At 38.2% G+C, this 14,622-nt stretch overlaps 2 protein-coding genes and 1 pseudogene across 3 annotated transcripts in view; 1 reads left to right on the top strand and 2 right to left on the bottom strand.

The window, feature by feature from the left end:
• The window catches only part of LOC147861241 (tRNA/rRNA methyltransferase (SpoU) family protein), a 31,523-nt gene extending 17,449 nt beyond the window's left edge, over positions 1–14,074 (top strand). The window contains exons 23-35 of the mRNA XM_087323653.1: positions 1,367–1,414; positions 1,503–1,610; positions 1,804–1,878; positions 3,135–3,185; positions 4,031–4,177; positions 4,360–4,505; positions 5,403–5,511; positions 5,600–5,668; positions 5,748–5,991; positions 6,069–6,220; positions 6,311–6,381; positions 13,558–13,714; positions 13,796–14,074. Of these exons, the coding sequence (XP_087179779.1) occupies positions 1,367–1,414; positions 1,503–1,610; positions 1,804–1,878; positions 3,135–3,185; positions 4,031–4,177; positions 4,360–4,505; positions 5,403–5,511; positions 5,600–5,668; positions 5,748–5,991; positions 6,069–6,220; positions 6,311–6,381; positions 13,558–13,714; positions 13,796–13,966 (1,548 nt within the window). The 3' untranslated portion in view covers positions 13,967–14,074. The remainder of the gene's footprint in view (positions 1–1,366; positions 1,415–1,502; positions 1,611–1,803; positions 1,879–3,134; positions 3,186–4,030; positions 4,178–4,359; positions 4,506–5,402; positions 5,512–5,599; positions 5,669–5,747; positions 5,992–6,068; positions 6,221–6,310; positions 6,382–13,557; positions 13,715–13,795) is intronic.
• On the bottom strand, positions 7,875–8,895 carry LOC147861243 (secreted RxLR effector protein 161 pseudogene; annotated as a pseudogene). The gene is made up of 2 exons (XR_015530125.1): positions 8,035–8,895; positions 7,875–7,983 (listed from the first exon to the last, which is right to left on the bottom strand). The product of XR_015530125.1 is annotated as a secreted RxLR effector protein 161 pseudogene (transcript).
• On the bottom strand, positions 11,752–12,143 carry LOC147861242 (uncharacterized). The gene has a single exon (XM_087324027.1). It carries the CDS (start codon positions 12,141–12,143, stop codon positions 11,787–11,789), a length of 357 nt encoding a protein of 118 aa, XP_087180153.1. The 3' UTR covers positions 11,752–11,786.
• Positions 14,075–14,622: the final 548 nt, after the last annotated feature.

The raw sequence follows: 14,622 nt of genomic DNA, 5'->3' as shown, positions 1-14,622 counted from the left end.
TGTGAAGGTTTACCTACTAGATTGACAAAATATATCATTTTGCCAATCCTCCAGAGTGGAGACCCTCATGACGCTGAGCAACTATAGGACAATTATGATTGGCCATTACTTGGTCAAACTATATGGATAAATCCTAGAGTCAGAATTGAGTTCATGGGCAGAGCAAACTAGTTGTCGTTCAGCTAGACAGGAAGGCTTTTGGAAGTGGTTTACTCTCGAGCCCTTATCAAGGAGGGTTTAAGCTGCTTTGTGGATTTCTGGAAAGCCGTTGATACTGTGTCGGCCACTCGGTTTATGCAACAGCTACAAACACTGAATGCCCTTATAAATATGCAGTGGAGAATCTATGCACTGTATAAATCCTTATCAGGAAAAGTGCAGATCACCACTCTCTTCGGGTCTCTATATAGATTTTGTCTCTATGCACTGTATAAATCCTTGTCAAAGGATGGGTTCATCATCAGGTCACTTTATATGGTCATACATTTATCCTATGCACTATGTGTGATAGGGCACTTCATCACATTAGTTAGAGATTGAGGCAGGTGGATATGCATGAATACCTCAAGAAGAAAGAATTTGCCATTTGTGTCATTAGGGTGTGGAATCTAATGAACGCTATGTATAGTTTTTATTTATGAAATAATAGGGAGATAACATTGCCTCTTTAAGCAAGGCTTTGGCCACTACAGAAGGTATTGGAATATGAGGACCAACAATGATTGGGGCTTATCTTGCTAGAACTCAAGAGGCAAAAGTTGTTGAAGGACAACAGTACAGCAACACAAGCTTATCAACAAAGAACAATCACAAGTTTCTTTAGCCCCATCACTCCTACTCATGCTACAAGTCAATCAAGGGCTATATAAATGGGCTCCCAACCAAGGCATAACAAAAGCATTATAATAGATCGTGCAATAGGCCCCGGTCCCATGGACAACAATCTTACCACTCCTGTCATTGACGGATAAAGGTCATTATCTCCTGCCATTGCAAGTGCTTGCCTTGCTTCAGAGATCTCTCCATTTTGGATAAACCTATGCTAGATATCTTGTGGAGATAAAAATTGTAATATATCTGTCTAGATTTGTTAGTTTCTTTTTATTTTATTTACTTTTTTTACCTAGCTACCATACTTATAAGTCTTGGAGAATAGGTTTGTATCGAAGATCATACAATCATGTAATCATAAATATTTCTGTACAATTCCATTTGCTTCATACAGTATCATGTGATCAAAATTTATGTTGCAATTAACATGAGAACTACCAGTGTAAACACTAAACCCTTATTGCAATCATTCATGTCATGTGTGTAGCCTAATTGAATTACTATCTTTTATGTCTGTTTTATCTATGGTTCTCAGGCAACTGATGCAGATTTGTCAAAGGAACTTTACAAGAAAAAAAGTGCTGTAAGTGATTTCTTGTGAGAATAAGCATATGTTCTGGAATTCTATGAATGCCATAGTTATTATAAGTAGGAGTCTTCTTAAATTGCAGATTCACAGGAGGAAAACTCGAGCATGGCAGATGGCTTGTATTCTTTCACGGTTTGTTGATGATGACATACTTGAAGAAGTCATGGATCTACTTCAGATTTGTTTGCTTGTGAGTGAAAAATCAAAAGAAACAGAAAACAATGTGTAATTATTGACATTGATAGTTCATGGCCTACTACCCGATTATTGGTAACATCAATTGAAGATTTGCATATAGTCTTAGTTCAGTTTTTTAGCCGAGTGCTATTTGATATGTAAAGTTTCAGTAAATCTTCTCATCTACTTTATGTTTATTTGTACAGAGAAACAACTTACCCTCAGTCCGGCAGTATGCTGAGATATTTGCTATTGAACTTTGTCTCCATTTCCCAAATTTGGTAAATTGTTTGGCGTTACTCTGTTAATCATTGCATGCACGTGTTTTCTACTTGGATACTTTTATTCAGACTAGTCTGAAGACTTACGTGATCCAATAGAATTCTGTGGGTAATGTCTAGTATACTTTGTTCATGAGGGCGTCCCAAAGCACTTATGGTATCATTTTGAATGTATAGGCCGAAACTGTGAAAACCCAAAAAGATACAGACCCATGTTGCTAAAAATATATTATTTAGGTGGTAAATGGAGATCCAGGAATGCAAAGGATCACATACTACTAATTATGACAATGGCGCCTTCTTTCTATGTATAGACATTTGTTATCTCATTTATCTATCATTGCAGATAACCTGATGTAGTATTCTTCTATTTTCTCATCTTACATAATCCCTAGGATTGTTTTTCTGACAATGGCTTGCATTGCCGATGATAAAACAGCTTTGTAATTGAGTGATCGTCACGTAAGGGAAGTGAAATCAATCTTTTGTTACACAGAATATACTAGTATTACACAATCTTTTGTACACAGAATCTGCCAGGATTTCATTTGTTTTTGTAAGCAACGCTTGTAATGCAACAGTTACAAACTACCAGAAGACATTTCTCTCTTCTGCTGAAGAGTTGCTTCCATTTAGTGGTTTTGGGAATTCTAGTTCTGCCATCTTTCCTCTGCTGTCTTCTCATTTGTTTCATTGCCTTTGGGACATTTGAAGTTGTTATGTTTGATTTGAGCGTCTGGTTTCTCAATGTGGCATGTCCATATGATCACAACAATAAATGTTTTTTTCCCTTGAATAAATGTTAGTAAAAGCTTTAGTCGCCAATAAAATTTCTTTGTCCTCTGCCAGTAAAAGATCAGCATTAAATCTTTTGAGTGTATCAATGAAAAGATTATCTTTCAGTTCTGGCAATTGCTAACAAATAGGTTCTTCCATATTTCACTAACAGATCATGATGACTGCATACATTGTCGAGAATAATATTTGTGAAATCAGATCTTGATGTGTGTTTATCCTGTGGGAAACAAAAATAGATGAAACAAATTATGCATTTGAGGCAAAACTAATGTTATCACTATGTGCCAAATTCTGGAGATTTTTTTTGATGGAAGGATGTCCTGAAACAAGTCATGTGCAAAGTGATTTCAGTGACAATTCTGTTAGGCTATACATCTCACAGGCAACCATCATAATCTTGAGGAGTAAAGTCTTCAGTGCTATATATTGAATATAATAGTAGATTTTTATTGTTTCAGGTAAAAGAAAAAATAGTCCCAGCCCTTGCTGATTTCAATATGAAGACGCAGGTACAATTTTGTCTGAACTAGACAAGCTTACCTTTTTCTGATGTTTGTATGGTACCAACAATCTAGTTTTTATCTCTGAATCATTTTTGCTGTTTTTTGGCTTCATTTTATGGCTATAATAATGTATGAGTAAATTGCAACTGAAGAATGAAATATTTTCCACTAAATAGTGGAATATTTCTGAGGGTAAAGCTTAAATGGTGATTAGGACAAATGCTGGACAGAAGACTTATGTGTAGAGACTGATCAGTGACTGTTCAATGCCTCTGAACTACATTTTAAGATATGTCCTATAACTCTGGACCATTCATAACCCATGATTTGGTTAAAATAAAGATCACCGTGCAGATATGTAGGTTCAAAATTCCCCCCTTCTCATTGGATGAATTACAAACTCAATCCTACTTGACATGGTTGAGGCTGCATAGACCGTGCTATAACTGTATAATCTTGATGTAAGAGCCCTTCTAGTGTTTAAAATGGGATTCCTACCAATACCCAATGTCTATCTTGGTAGCACTGATAAAGATTAGTTCAATGGAATCTATTTGCATTGCATGTATGATGCAAAATGGGAACCCTACCAATACCCAATGTCGATCTTGGTGACTCCTCATATGGGTGTATTACAACATCAAATATCGATTTATTGTCATCCACTAGAGGTGTATGTATGAGCTAACTGAATATTGAGGATTGTAAGCATTGGATATATTTTATAGTTTATTTTAGATTTAAAAGAGCAGAAACTTTAGTGATATTAAGGCCATGTTTGGTATCCTTTTTTATTTGTAAAATTTCAATGTTAGATTCATTAACGTTCTGTTTATTGATTTTTTTTGCAGACGTTGGCATCATATGTTTTCATTTCTGTGAATGTTTTGATACATGCAACTCCAGCATGCATTCAAACTTTACTTATTGATGAATTAGTGCCAGCAGTGATACCATACTACACTACTCATCACCATCCATTGCGCAGCTTTTCTCAGGTTTGATTTGAATTGGTCAGTCAGACCAGTACCTTAACAATGCAGATTGCACATTGGAAATTAGTGTGATGGTTGTTTCTTTCGGATTGCACATTTTAAGATGCAATCTCTTGTTTGGCCTTATAAGCTATTTTGGCCTCTTAAAATACGTTAATATTTCATTCATTCTTTCTCTGTTTCAGATACTGATACATGAAGTCTTTCATAAGATTCTCAAAGTCCCCTCCATCAAAGATGTCAATTTAAACAACCATCCTCCATTATCACTTGAAACAAAATGCTTACAATCAATAGTCGCGTTCTTGGATGAGAATAATGAATGCAGGAGGTGATTTTCCTATCATGTTTATTTCAATCATTGGGTTCTGTGAAAAATATATAAACATCCCAAATACAACAAAATGGCTTTTGAAAGTTGACATCTAACATGACATTAGAATGGACAGTGTTATGTCATCCAAAGTAGTATTCCTAAAGCTTTGTCAATAACAATAACAAGAACTTAGTTAAGTCTGGATCCTACCAATTATCTCAATGATCACAATATTGACAAGTACTGCAATGGTTTGAGAGCTCCAAAAAATGAGCTTGATTCCTAAATTAACCCACTTTGTTGAATAAGTTTATTCTCTAACTGCAAGAAGTTTGTTAAGGTGATTTGCGGAACTAGCATTTTAGAACTAAGAAGGATGTTCATCTGGAAGCCTCTAAGAATCTCCTATATGTTTTGGTATCACATGGTAGTGTGGCAGATCTGTGCGTGTGCACGTTGAATGTCTGGACTTCTGGACTAGGAGATGGATGGATGAAGATCTATGGAGTATGAAATAGGTGCTTGGAGCACGACAAAATGTATGCTCCATAATGGATTTGACTTAGAATATTTTGGAGAACATATAAATAAGAAACTTAAGTAAACTAGAGAGAAAGTAGAAAAAACTGAACCCTTTACATCTCTAATATAGGATTCCTCATGCCAAAGTGGTTTGAGAGCATGCTACCACTTGGTTCTTGTCATTTACTGGAAAATGTAATCTAAATCGTATGGAAGAGTCCTTTATTTCAACGACACTTTCATTACTACCATTTAATATTGAGAAGTCCACTAGAAGAGTTTATTGCCTACACTTATTCCTAAGATGGGTTGGATAGGACTGATGCATGTAGAGGACAGGAATAGCTACTCACCTCTTTTTTAAGGGTGGTTTGATCATTTTTCTTTCAGGATAAGAACAGCAGTAAATAATTTTTTGACTGGTTTTGACCCCAAAAAAGCTGTTACACCAAGGGGCATCTTCTCCTTGAGGTGTGGAGGTGAGGAGGACCCCTCGAAGGTACTCAGGGAATACACATGAAATTTTATTATATCTATTTATATAGTTCACCTTTATTTGATGAACATACTATTTCATGAGATTGCAGCCTTTGGATGATATTCCATTTGAATGTGCTCCAATTGCTCTAATGGATAAAGTATCATACTTCTTAAAGGTAAGCTTCCTTTCTGTTTTCAAAGTTCAAATATGCTGATTATGATGTATGTATATTATTGCTGCTGCACTTGATCCAGGAAGCCCGAGATGACTTGCGTCAATCGATGGCTGCAGATGCGTTTACCTTACAAAGTGAATCAATATCTGACCCTAAACGAGAGAATGGTTCATCTGTGTCAAGCACAGAAAATACAGAGGGATCAGCCAATTTTCAAAGGAAAATTGGATCTCTTAGATTCATGGATACTAGCCCTGAAGTTAGAGTGGGGGGGCCTCCTAATAAGGAGGCTAGCAGTGATATCTTCTCACCAGTTCTATCAGGTATTAATAAGCACAGGTATACTATTGTTCCAAAAATCAGTAGCAGGCATAGAAATAATATTCCTTCATTTCAGTAGTAATGGAGACCGAACAAGACCTCCTCCATGCAAACATACATTCTAGAGCTAAAGACATAGTAAAGATGCGTGGTAATCGTCAAGAGCTAATAGTGGTTGCTACTTTATTGGGCCGCATACCTAACCTTGCTGGGCTTGCACGAACCTGTGAGGTACGTCATCCAGCAGTAATGATTTTATCAATTCTGCTCACACTTGACATATAATGTTTCCATATCAATCTTTGAAATAAAATATTGCAGGTTTTCAAAGCTTCGAGCTTAATAGTTGCAGATGCAAGTGTTGTGCTAGATAGGCAGTTTCAACTGATAAGGTAAAGCACAGAGCAGCCAGCTTGATTTGACAAACTAAGTTAGGACACTTGTACATATCCACATTTAACAGTGGCATATGCAATCATCATCACACAAAGAAAAGTAGGTTTGTATGAGTTTCTGGAAGCAGAATCAACTGAATATGTTTATGTAACATGGGTTTGGGAGGGCTGCTAAGGGCAGGGTTGTATTGATCATCGACTGAGGTGAAGAATGTCGGTTGCCTTCCAAACTAGTATTTATGAGGACGGCTAGGCTAGTACAGGCTATGGAAGGTGCCATTCTAAGGGTTTCACAACTAGAGTAAGAAAGATATATTAACGTTTTTTAAGAGGGCCAAAATGGCCTGTAAGGCCAAACAAGAGATTGCATCTTAAGTGTTATCTCATGTCTGAGAACAAATGAAAATAAAATAAATGTTACTCAGTAAATATAAAAGTAAATAAGATAAAACAAAGACAAGGGAATCTGGTTTTCGGCACATGTGAGACTCTCAAGTTAGATATATTATAACGTTTGTCTTCGAAAGATCTCCAGCGTAGGTAGATCCAAAATGGAGAGGTCTCCGAAGCGAGGGAAGCACCTGCAATGGCAGAAGATAATGGCATTTATCTGTCGATGAAAAGGGTGCTGAGGTCATGGTCCATAGGGCCAGGGCCTACATGCACCCATGGAATGAAAGAGACATATTCAAAGAGAAGAAAGAAATAAAGAAAGATATATGAACATCATTTAAGAGCCCAAAATGGCCTATACGACGAAACAAGAGATTACATCTTAAACATGTAATCTAAGTGTGTTCACACACATCACTATCCTAAGTGTGCTCACACATCACTGTCCTAAGTGTGTTCACACACATCACTACCAAAATATGTCAACAAAATGGCCTATACGACGAAACAAGAGATTACATCTTAAACATGATGTCTCAACTTTGTGAACAATAAACCAAAATAAATGTAACTAAGTGAAAAGGTAAATAGAAATAGAAGAAGACTTGACTAAAGAATCTCTTCATCTACAGATGGAAGATTCTCAAGTCAATCAGATACATTGTAACTTTTATCTTTGAAAATCACTAGCATAGGTCAATCCAGAATGGAGAGGTCTCTGAAACAAGAGTTGGGTTCTTGCTTTGAATCCCCAAAAGCTTCACCACTTTAGGGTTCTAAGAGTATTTTTAGACAGGGGGAAATAACCTCCTAAAGAGGGAAAAAATGCCCCTGTAGTCCTAAGCATAGTACGTAAAATTCGTGTTCGTCTAGTATAACATTCGTTTTCCTACGTTGGAAAACGAATGCGAATGTTATCCAAACATTCTTGTGTTTTTTTTTGTTTTTCCCCCATTTTTTTAATGTTTTCTTTGTTTTTCTTTTCATTTTTAGGCTTATCTACCTCATAATAAATAGTTAATCCAAAAGAATGGTATTTATCATTCTTTGAGGGTATTTTTCTTTCGCGAATGATTGAATCTATGGTTCATACTATGGTCCTAAGTGTGTTCACACACATCATTGTCCTAAGTGTGTTCACACAAATCATTGTCCTAAGTGTGTTCACACATTACTGTCCTAAATGTGTTCACACACATCACTATCCTAAGTGTGTTCACATATCACTGTCCTAAGTGTGTTCGCACACATCACTACCAAAATATGTCAACAAATCCCCCTTGGGAGTGATGCGGTGAACAAGGAGCTGACACTCATGGTTAAACAAGTGCCAAGCTATGTGGATAGAGATGAATCCACAAATGGGATTAGGCCTAAAGCTTTGCGGAAAACTTCAAACTTCTCCCTAGGCAGAGCCTTTGTGAAGAGGTCTGCAATGTTCTCCTGCGTGGGCACATAAGCCAAACTGATCTCTCCAGCGGAGAACCTTTCCCTGATATAGTGATAATGCACCTCAATGTGCGTAGTGCGAGCATGGAACACAGGGTTTCTCGCAACTGCCATTGCGCTTTGACTGTCAATGAAGATGGTGGTGGCAGAAGACTGACCAACACTCAAATCAGCTAAAAGGCGTCTGAGCCACACACACTCAACTGTAGCTGTGAAAGCTGCCCTATACTCAGCCTCACAACTAGAAGTGGCCATAGTAGGCTGCTTCTTGCTCAACCAAGATATGCATGAGCTACCAAGCATGAAGCAAAAACCACTTGTGGACACACGAGTGTCATAACAACCAGCCCAATCAGAGTCAGAAAAAGCATGCAGGTCTGGCGGTAGTGATCCCCCCTTGGGATAAAACAACCCAAGTGACCGGGTACCACTCAAGTAGCGAAAGATGCGCTTAACTGCCTGCCAATGCTTAACTCTTGGGCAATGCATAAACCTGCCCATCTGAGAGACAGCAAACTGAATGTCAGGTCGGGTTATGCATAAGTAAATCAAGCATCCAACTGCTTGCTGATAGAGAACAGCATCAAATGCATCTCCAGCATCATGAAGGCTCAAACGTAAACCTGTCTCCATGGGAGTGGCAATAGGTTTACAATCTTCAAGGCCAAAACGCTGCAATAATGTGTCAATGTATTTTGATTTGACACAATGCTAATCCACCATCAACTTGCATAAATTGAATGCCCAAATAATGATGCAAATGCCCCAAATCTGACATCTCAAAAGAGGCATGCAAATCAGCCTTAAAGTCAGCAAGCAATATGCTTCTCATTGGGACCAGTGAGCAACATATCATCGACATACACAACCATGATCAGAAACACATCAACACGCTTAACATATAAGGTGCTTTCAGTTGGACTATTCTCAAACCCAATTGCAATCAAATAGGCATGTATCTTTTCATACCAAGAATGTGGTGCTTGCTTCAACCCATATAATGCCTTTCGCAACCTACACACTTTGTGTTTATGCCCTTTTTGCACAAAACCACGGGGCTGGGATACATACACTTCCTAATGAAGATCACCATTTAAAAATGCTGTTTTAATGTCCAACTGATGTACATTCCAACCACGATGAGCTGCAATTGCACATATGCTACGAACAGTAGTCATACGGCAGGTGGGAGCAAAGGTCTCATCAAAATCAATGCCTTTTTCTTGGGCATAACCTTTTGCAACAAGCCTAGCCTTATACTTGTGAATTGTTCCATTAGGTTTACGCTTTAGCTTATATACCCACTTAGTGCCAATAGCCTTCTTGCCAGGAGGCAAGTCACATAAAGACCATGTACCAGTCTTCATATTCTGATTGCATAGCAGCCATCCAATTTTCTAAATTTTGTGCTTCATCAAAAGAAACAGTCTCACTCTCATTGCAAAGACTAGAGGCAGCCATTGCATAACAATCTGATGCAAAAGAAGCACTATGATAACTTGAACGAGTATGGTATGGCAAAGGAAAATCCAATTTACTGTCTTGCAAAGTCTGCAACAGCCATCTAGGCACAGTCTTTGCCTCCTCTATATCAGCCCTCTCATTAATAAGTGCATCATGTAAGTCTGCATCAGAAATAGAATGATCTGCATCAGAAATGGAATGATCTGCATCATTATGAGTAGCGTCCAAAGGCTGAGAAGGTGCCTCAAGTGGGTCAACACTTAATTGTCTACTTGTAAACAGAGGCAACAAAGTGTCATACACATCTTTGGACCTAATTGATGTCTCCTTCGTACATGAAAGAAGTGGCTGAATTGCATCCTACACAAAAACAACATCACGGCTAACCAAAATGCATTTAGATTGTGGATGATACAGACGATAGCCTTTCAGAACTATATCCTACAAAAATACATTTCACTGCTTTATCATCCAATTTTTTGTGTTGTTGTTTAGGCACTAATGCATATGCCAAATAACCAAAAACACGCAGATGAGCAACAGATGGCTTTTGGCCATGCCAAGCTTCATATGGAGTGATAGAGTGCAGGGCTTTAGTGGGACACCTGTTAAGTACATATGCTGCACACATGACAGCCTCAAGCCAGAAACTATGTGGTAAGGCCTGACTTTTGACCATACACCTCGCCATTTCCATGAGTGACCTATTCTTTCTTTCAGCAACTCCATTTTGTTGAGGTGTATACGGCATTGTACACTGATGTTTTATCCCACGTTCAGCCAGAAATGCATTAAACTCATAAGCTAGAAATTGTTTGAAGCACAGAAACACTTCCTACTTTGCCTTCAATGGATATACCCATGCATGCCTAGAAAAGTCATGAATGAAAGTCACAAAACAAAGATAGTTCCCAAGAGAATGTGTCTGCATAGGACCAATGACATCACTATGAACAAGCTGCAATTTCTGCGTAGCTCGAACTGAACCATCTTTTGGAAAGGATGAACGCTGCATTTTGCCCAAAATGCAGCCTTCACAAGCATGCTTCCGAGGTGCCTCAAGTTTGGGCGAGGACACCATTTCAGATTTCTACAGGCGAAGCAAACTTGCAAAATTCAGATGACCAAAGCGTGCATGCCAAATCTTTACATTTGAAATAGCTTGAGAATCCTGTATTGCACAAGCTGAATCATTTATAGATCATTCATAATCTACGAGCTTATACAGCCCACAACATAAAATGCTAGAAGCAATAATAACATCCCCATTGGACAGATCATGAACTGTACACCTGTCATCAACAAATTTAACAATCAAGCGAACCTTGGCTAATGCTGAAACTGACAACAGATTTTTCTTGATCCCTGGCACAAACAAAGCATCTAACAAGATGAAAGGACTACCATCAACAGTAGTCAAAATGATCTTACCAACACCCATAACTGGATAAGATGAGTTGTTGGCACATGTGATAGTATTCCCTGTAGGGGCAGGCTCCAATGAAGTGAAGAAATTGTGCTGCAAGGTAATATGTTTGGTTGCCCCACTGTCGAAGTACCAAACATCTGATTGTACAACAGACATACATTGTTCAAGTGAAGATGGATCAAAACTACAAACAGTAGTAAATGCCCATTCTTCATTCTGCACAAGATTTGCAGACTCTGTGTTTGGTGCAGAAAATAGTTTTTGTTTCTGCTCTTGTTTTTTTCATTCACTTGTGAATTATTAGCAAATCTTTGCTTGTTAGCAGAAGAGTTCCATTTACCTTTGCCCTTCTGAGTAGCTAGGAAAGCTTGATCTGCAACACGCATAATAGACCTATTTTGCCTAGATTGATCTTCCTGTAACAAAACAGAGACTAGCTCCTCCAATGATAAGGCATTGGGATTGCCTTTCATCATTAAACGAAGAGTAGAAGCAAAAGTCTGATATGAATCAGGAAGACCATTTAGAACGGTCTGCACAAGTGAACTATCTGGTATCATTTCATCAGCAGAAATAATTGTTCCTTGAAATCTTTGATTTTTGTAAGAAAATTGTCCATAGCAACACGAGCCTCATTTCTTGCTTGGTACAAAGTGGTAAGAGTATCCTAAGCATCCTTTGCTGTCTTGCAAGAGCGAATATGGGGAATAATGGCACGCTTCACAGACAAAGCTATCAAAGCATGTGCCTGAGCATCTCTGCCATCCCAACGAAGTTGCTCTGCAGTTCGTACAATAGAAACTGTAGCATGGGCATCAGCAGGATGATCAACATCCTCAACAGAATCAGTACCATCAACATTTGTGTTCTCAACAACAGGACGTTTTCCAGCCCCTTGAACCACATTCCACAACCCCTTTGCTACTAATACATGGTGCATCATATAAGCCCAAAGAGGGTAATTTGTTCCATCTAGTTTATCCTCAACAGCAAGCATCCGAAATACATCATTGATCTCAGCCATGGCCGTGGACTGAACACATCTTGATGTAAAAAATGGACTACTAAAGGGAATAGCATACCTCTTTGACTTGAAAGATGAACAAGTGAAGAGAAAAGGGAAGCAAATCTGATTTCTGAGGGTTATAGGAATGTCTTGGAAGACTCAAGGAGGCTTTTTCTAGGATTGAATCAACTTGGAAGCAGAAAAAAAAGACACAATTGAAACTGCGCAGAGGAAGAAAACACGCAGAAATTGGTTTTTTCAACAGCAGAAAAATGCCACCACAGATGGCACAGACGGACTGCCTATGAGAGCCGTTGTGTTGCTGCTCAAATGTCGCTTTGTAGCTCTGATACCACTGTTGGGTTCTTGCTTTGAATCCCCAAAAGCTTCACCCTAAAGCTTCACCACTTCAGGGTTCTAAGAGTATTTTTAGACAGGGGGAAAAAACCTCCTAAAGAGGGAAAAAATGCCCCTGTAGTCCTAAGTGTGTTCACACACATCATTGTCCTAAGTGTGTTCACACATTAGTGTCCTAAATGTGTTCACACACATCACTATCCTAAGTGTGCTCACACATCACTGTCCTAAGTGTGTTCACACACATCACTACCAAAATATGTCAACAAAATGGCCTATACGACGAAACAAGAGATTACATCTTAAACATGTTGTCTCAACTTTGTGAACAATAAACCAAAATAAATGTAACTAAGTGAAAAGGTAAATAGAAATAGAAGAAGACTTTACTAAAGAATCTCTTCATCTACAGATGGAAGATTCTCAAGTCAATCAGATACATTGTAACTTTTATCTTTGAAAAATCACTAGAATCGCTTGTGATGGGAGATGCTGGTCCACATGCACGAAAAAATGCTATTGCCTGATCTATTGTAACTCCTTTGCAATGTCTTGGTTGGGAGCCCATTTGTGTAGCCCTTCATTGACCTGTAGCATGAGTAGGAGTCGGGATCTCAATACTGGATTGCAGAAACATTTGTTTATTAGAAATCAGAGGCATGACCTTTCCATATGTCCAAAGCTTTCCCAGACAAATATGCTACCTATGTTTTCATATTAGTTGGCATTGCAGCCTCAGTTTCGTTGTCCAGGGCAGATATTATATAGTGTAGAGGGGTGATTGAGTCGTCCAAGGACTAGGGTAGAGAGGATGGAATTCCAAAGCTAGAGCATCATATGCATCAGATATACAGAGAATAAAATACATATCTACCAGGCATGTCCAAAGACTTTTGGACCTGCTTCTCTTATATCATCTGTAAAAGGTATCAATTTTAGGTTGAAAGGCGATAAATACCATGATTTTGTCATTCATTGTGAATCTTTCAGCATTCACATGATGGTCACAATCTTTCAGCATATGATGACACCCTGATCTTGTTTCTGTTATTTATTAATTTTTGTTTTCATTTAGTGTTACTGCAGAAATGTGGGTCCCTTTAAAGGAAGTGCCTGAGGAAAGTCTCCAGGAATATTTGACTGCCATGAAGAAGGAAGGATATGTAGTCGTTGGGCTGGAGCAAACTGCCAACAGTGTCTCAATTCATAAGTACAACTTTCCGAAGCGAACTGTATGTGTATCTTAAGGATCCATAGTTGCTAGAGATGTTGGGTATAAATAGAATCTAATATTGCCTCCGTTTTCTATGCAGATTCTTGTTTTGGGTAAGGAAAAAGAAGGCATTCCTATCGAAATAATTCAAATACTAGATGAATGTCTGGAAATCCCACAGCTTGGAGTTATTCGATCCCTTAATGTGCATGTGAGTGGAGCCATCGCTATTTGGGAGTATACTAGACAGAGCCTTGAAAAGATTGACTAAGGATTGCATCTGTGATGACTATGCCCATAGTCGTGGATTGGTAACTGATTGCCACTCAAAACAAAATTATCAATGCTTAAATGAAATTGGTTGCTTCATGGGGTTGGAGTTTTGCAAGATTCCTTTTTACTTCAATCTGTCACATTAACGATGAGTCTATTTATTTCTCATGCTAACATTGCCAACATTCTTATATCCAAGATCCTGTAATGCTCCCACAGCCTTCTGCTCAACATAAACACAGCATTCATAGATCTATGATTTGGAAGAATACGTTCTCTTATGAGACCTTAATTCTCTGCTCCACTCAATTCTCTACATTTGATAGGTTTCCAGCAGATCGTAGGTATTGACAAGCCATTTTCTTGTCAGCTTTAGAAAAGGTAAAATGGCAATGAGCTCTCAGAATTGAAATCACTGGAGGGGCATACTTTTTTGCTGAATAGAATTAGAATAACAAACTGCCCTAGCATCGCAATTCATCAAGCCAAAAAAACTTAAATGCTTGGGATGTAACAATGTACCAACACTTATCATTTTTTAATGGGGCTTACAACTTTAATGGCTTATCATCTTCTGCATTGGTTTCCGAAGAATAATAATTGTGTTTTAACTTAGCATTCATATGCATCTTACGCTCATTTTAATAGATATGA

Source organism: Azolla caroliniana, unplaced genomic scaffold (assembly GCF_043228905.1).
Source record: "Azolla caroliniana isolate FFs.n. ecotype wild unplaced genomic scaffold, voAzoCaro1.0.p SCAF_8, whole genome shotgun sequence".
NCBI lineage: Eukaryota > Viridiplantae > Streptophyta > Polypodiopsida > Salviniales > Salviniaceae > Azolla > Azolla caroliniana.
The sequence above is the reverse complement of the archived record's forward strand: the minus strand, read 5'-3'. Positions and strand labels throughout refer to the sequence as shown.

Excerpts from the sequence above, each read along its gene's own strand:
- LOC147861242 (XM_087324027.1), bottom strand. The coding sequence starts at position 12,143 with ATGGCTGAGATCAATGATGTATTTCGGATGCTTGCTGTTGAGGATAAA.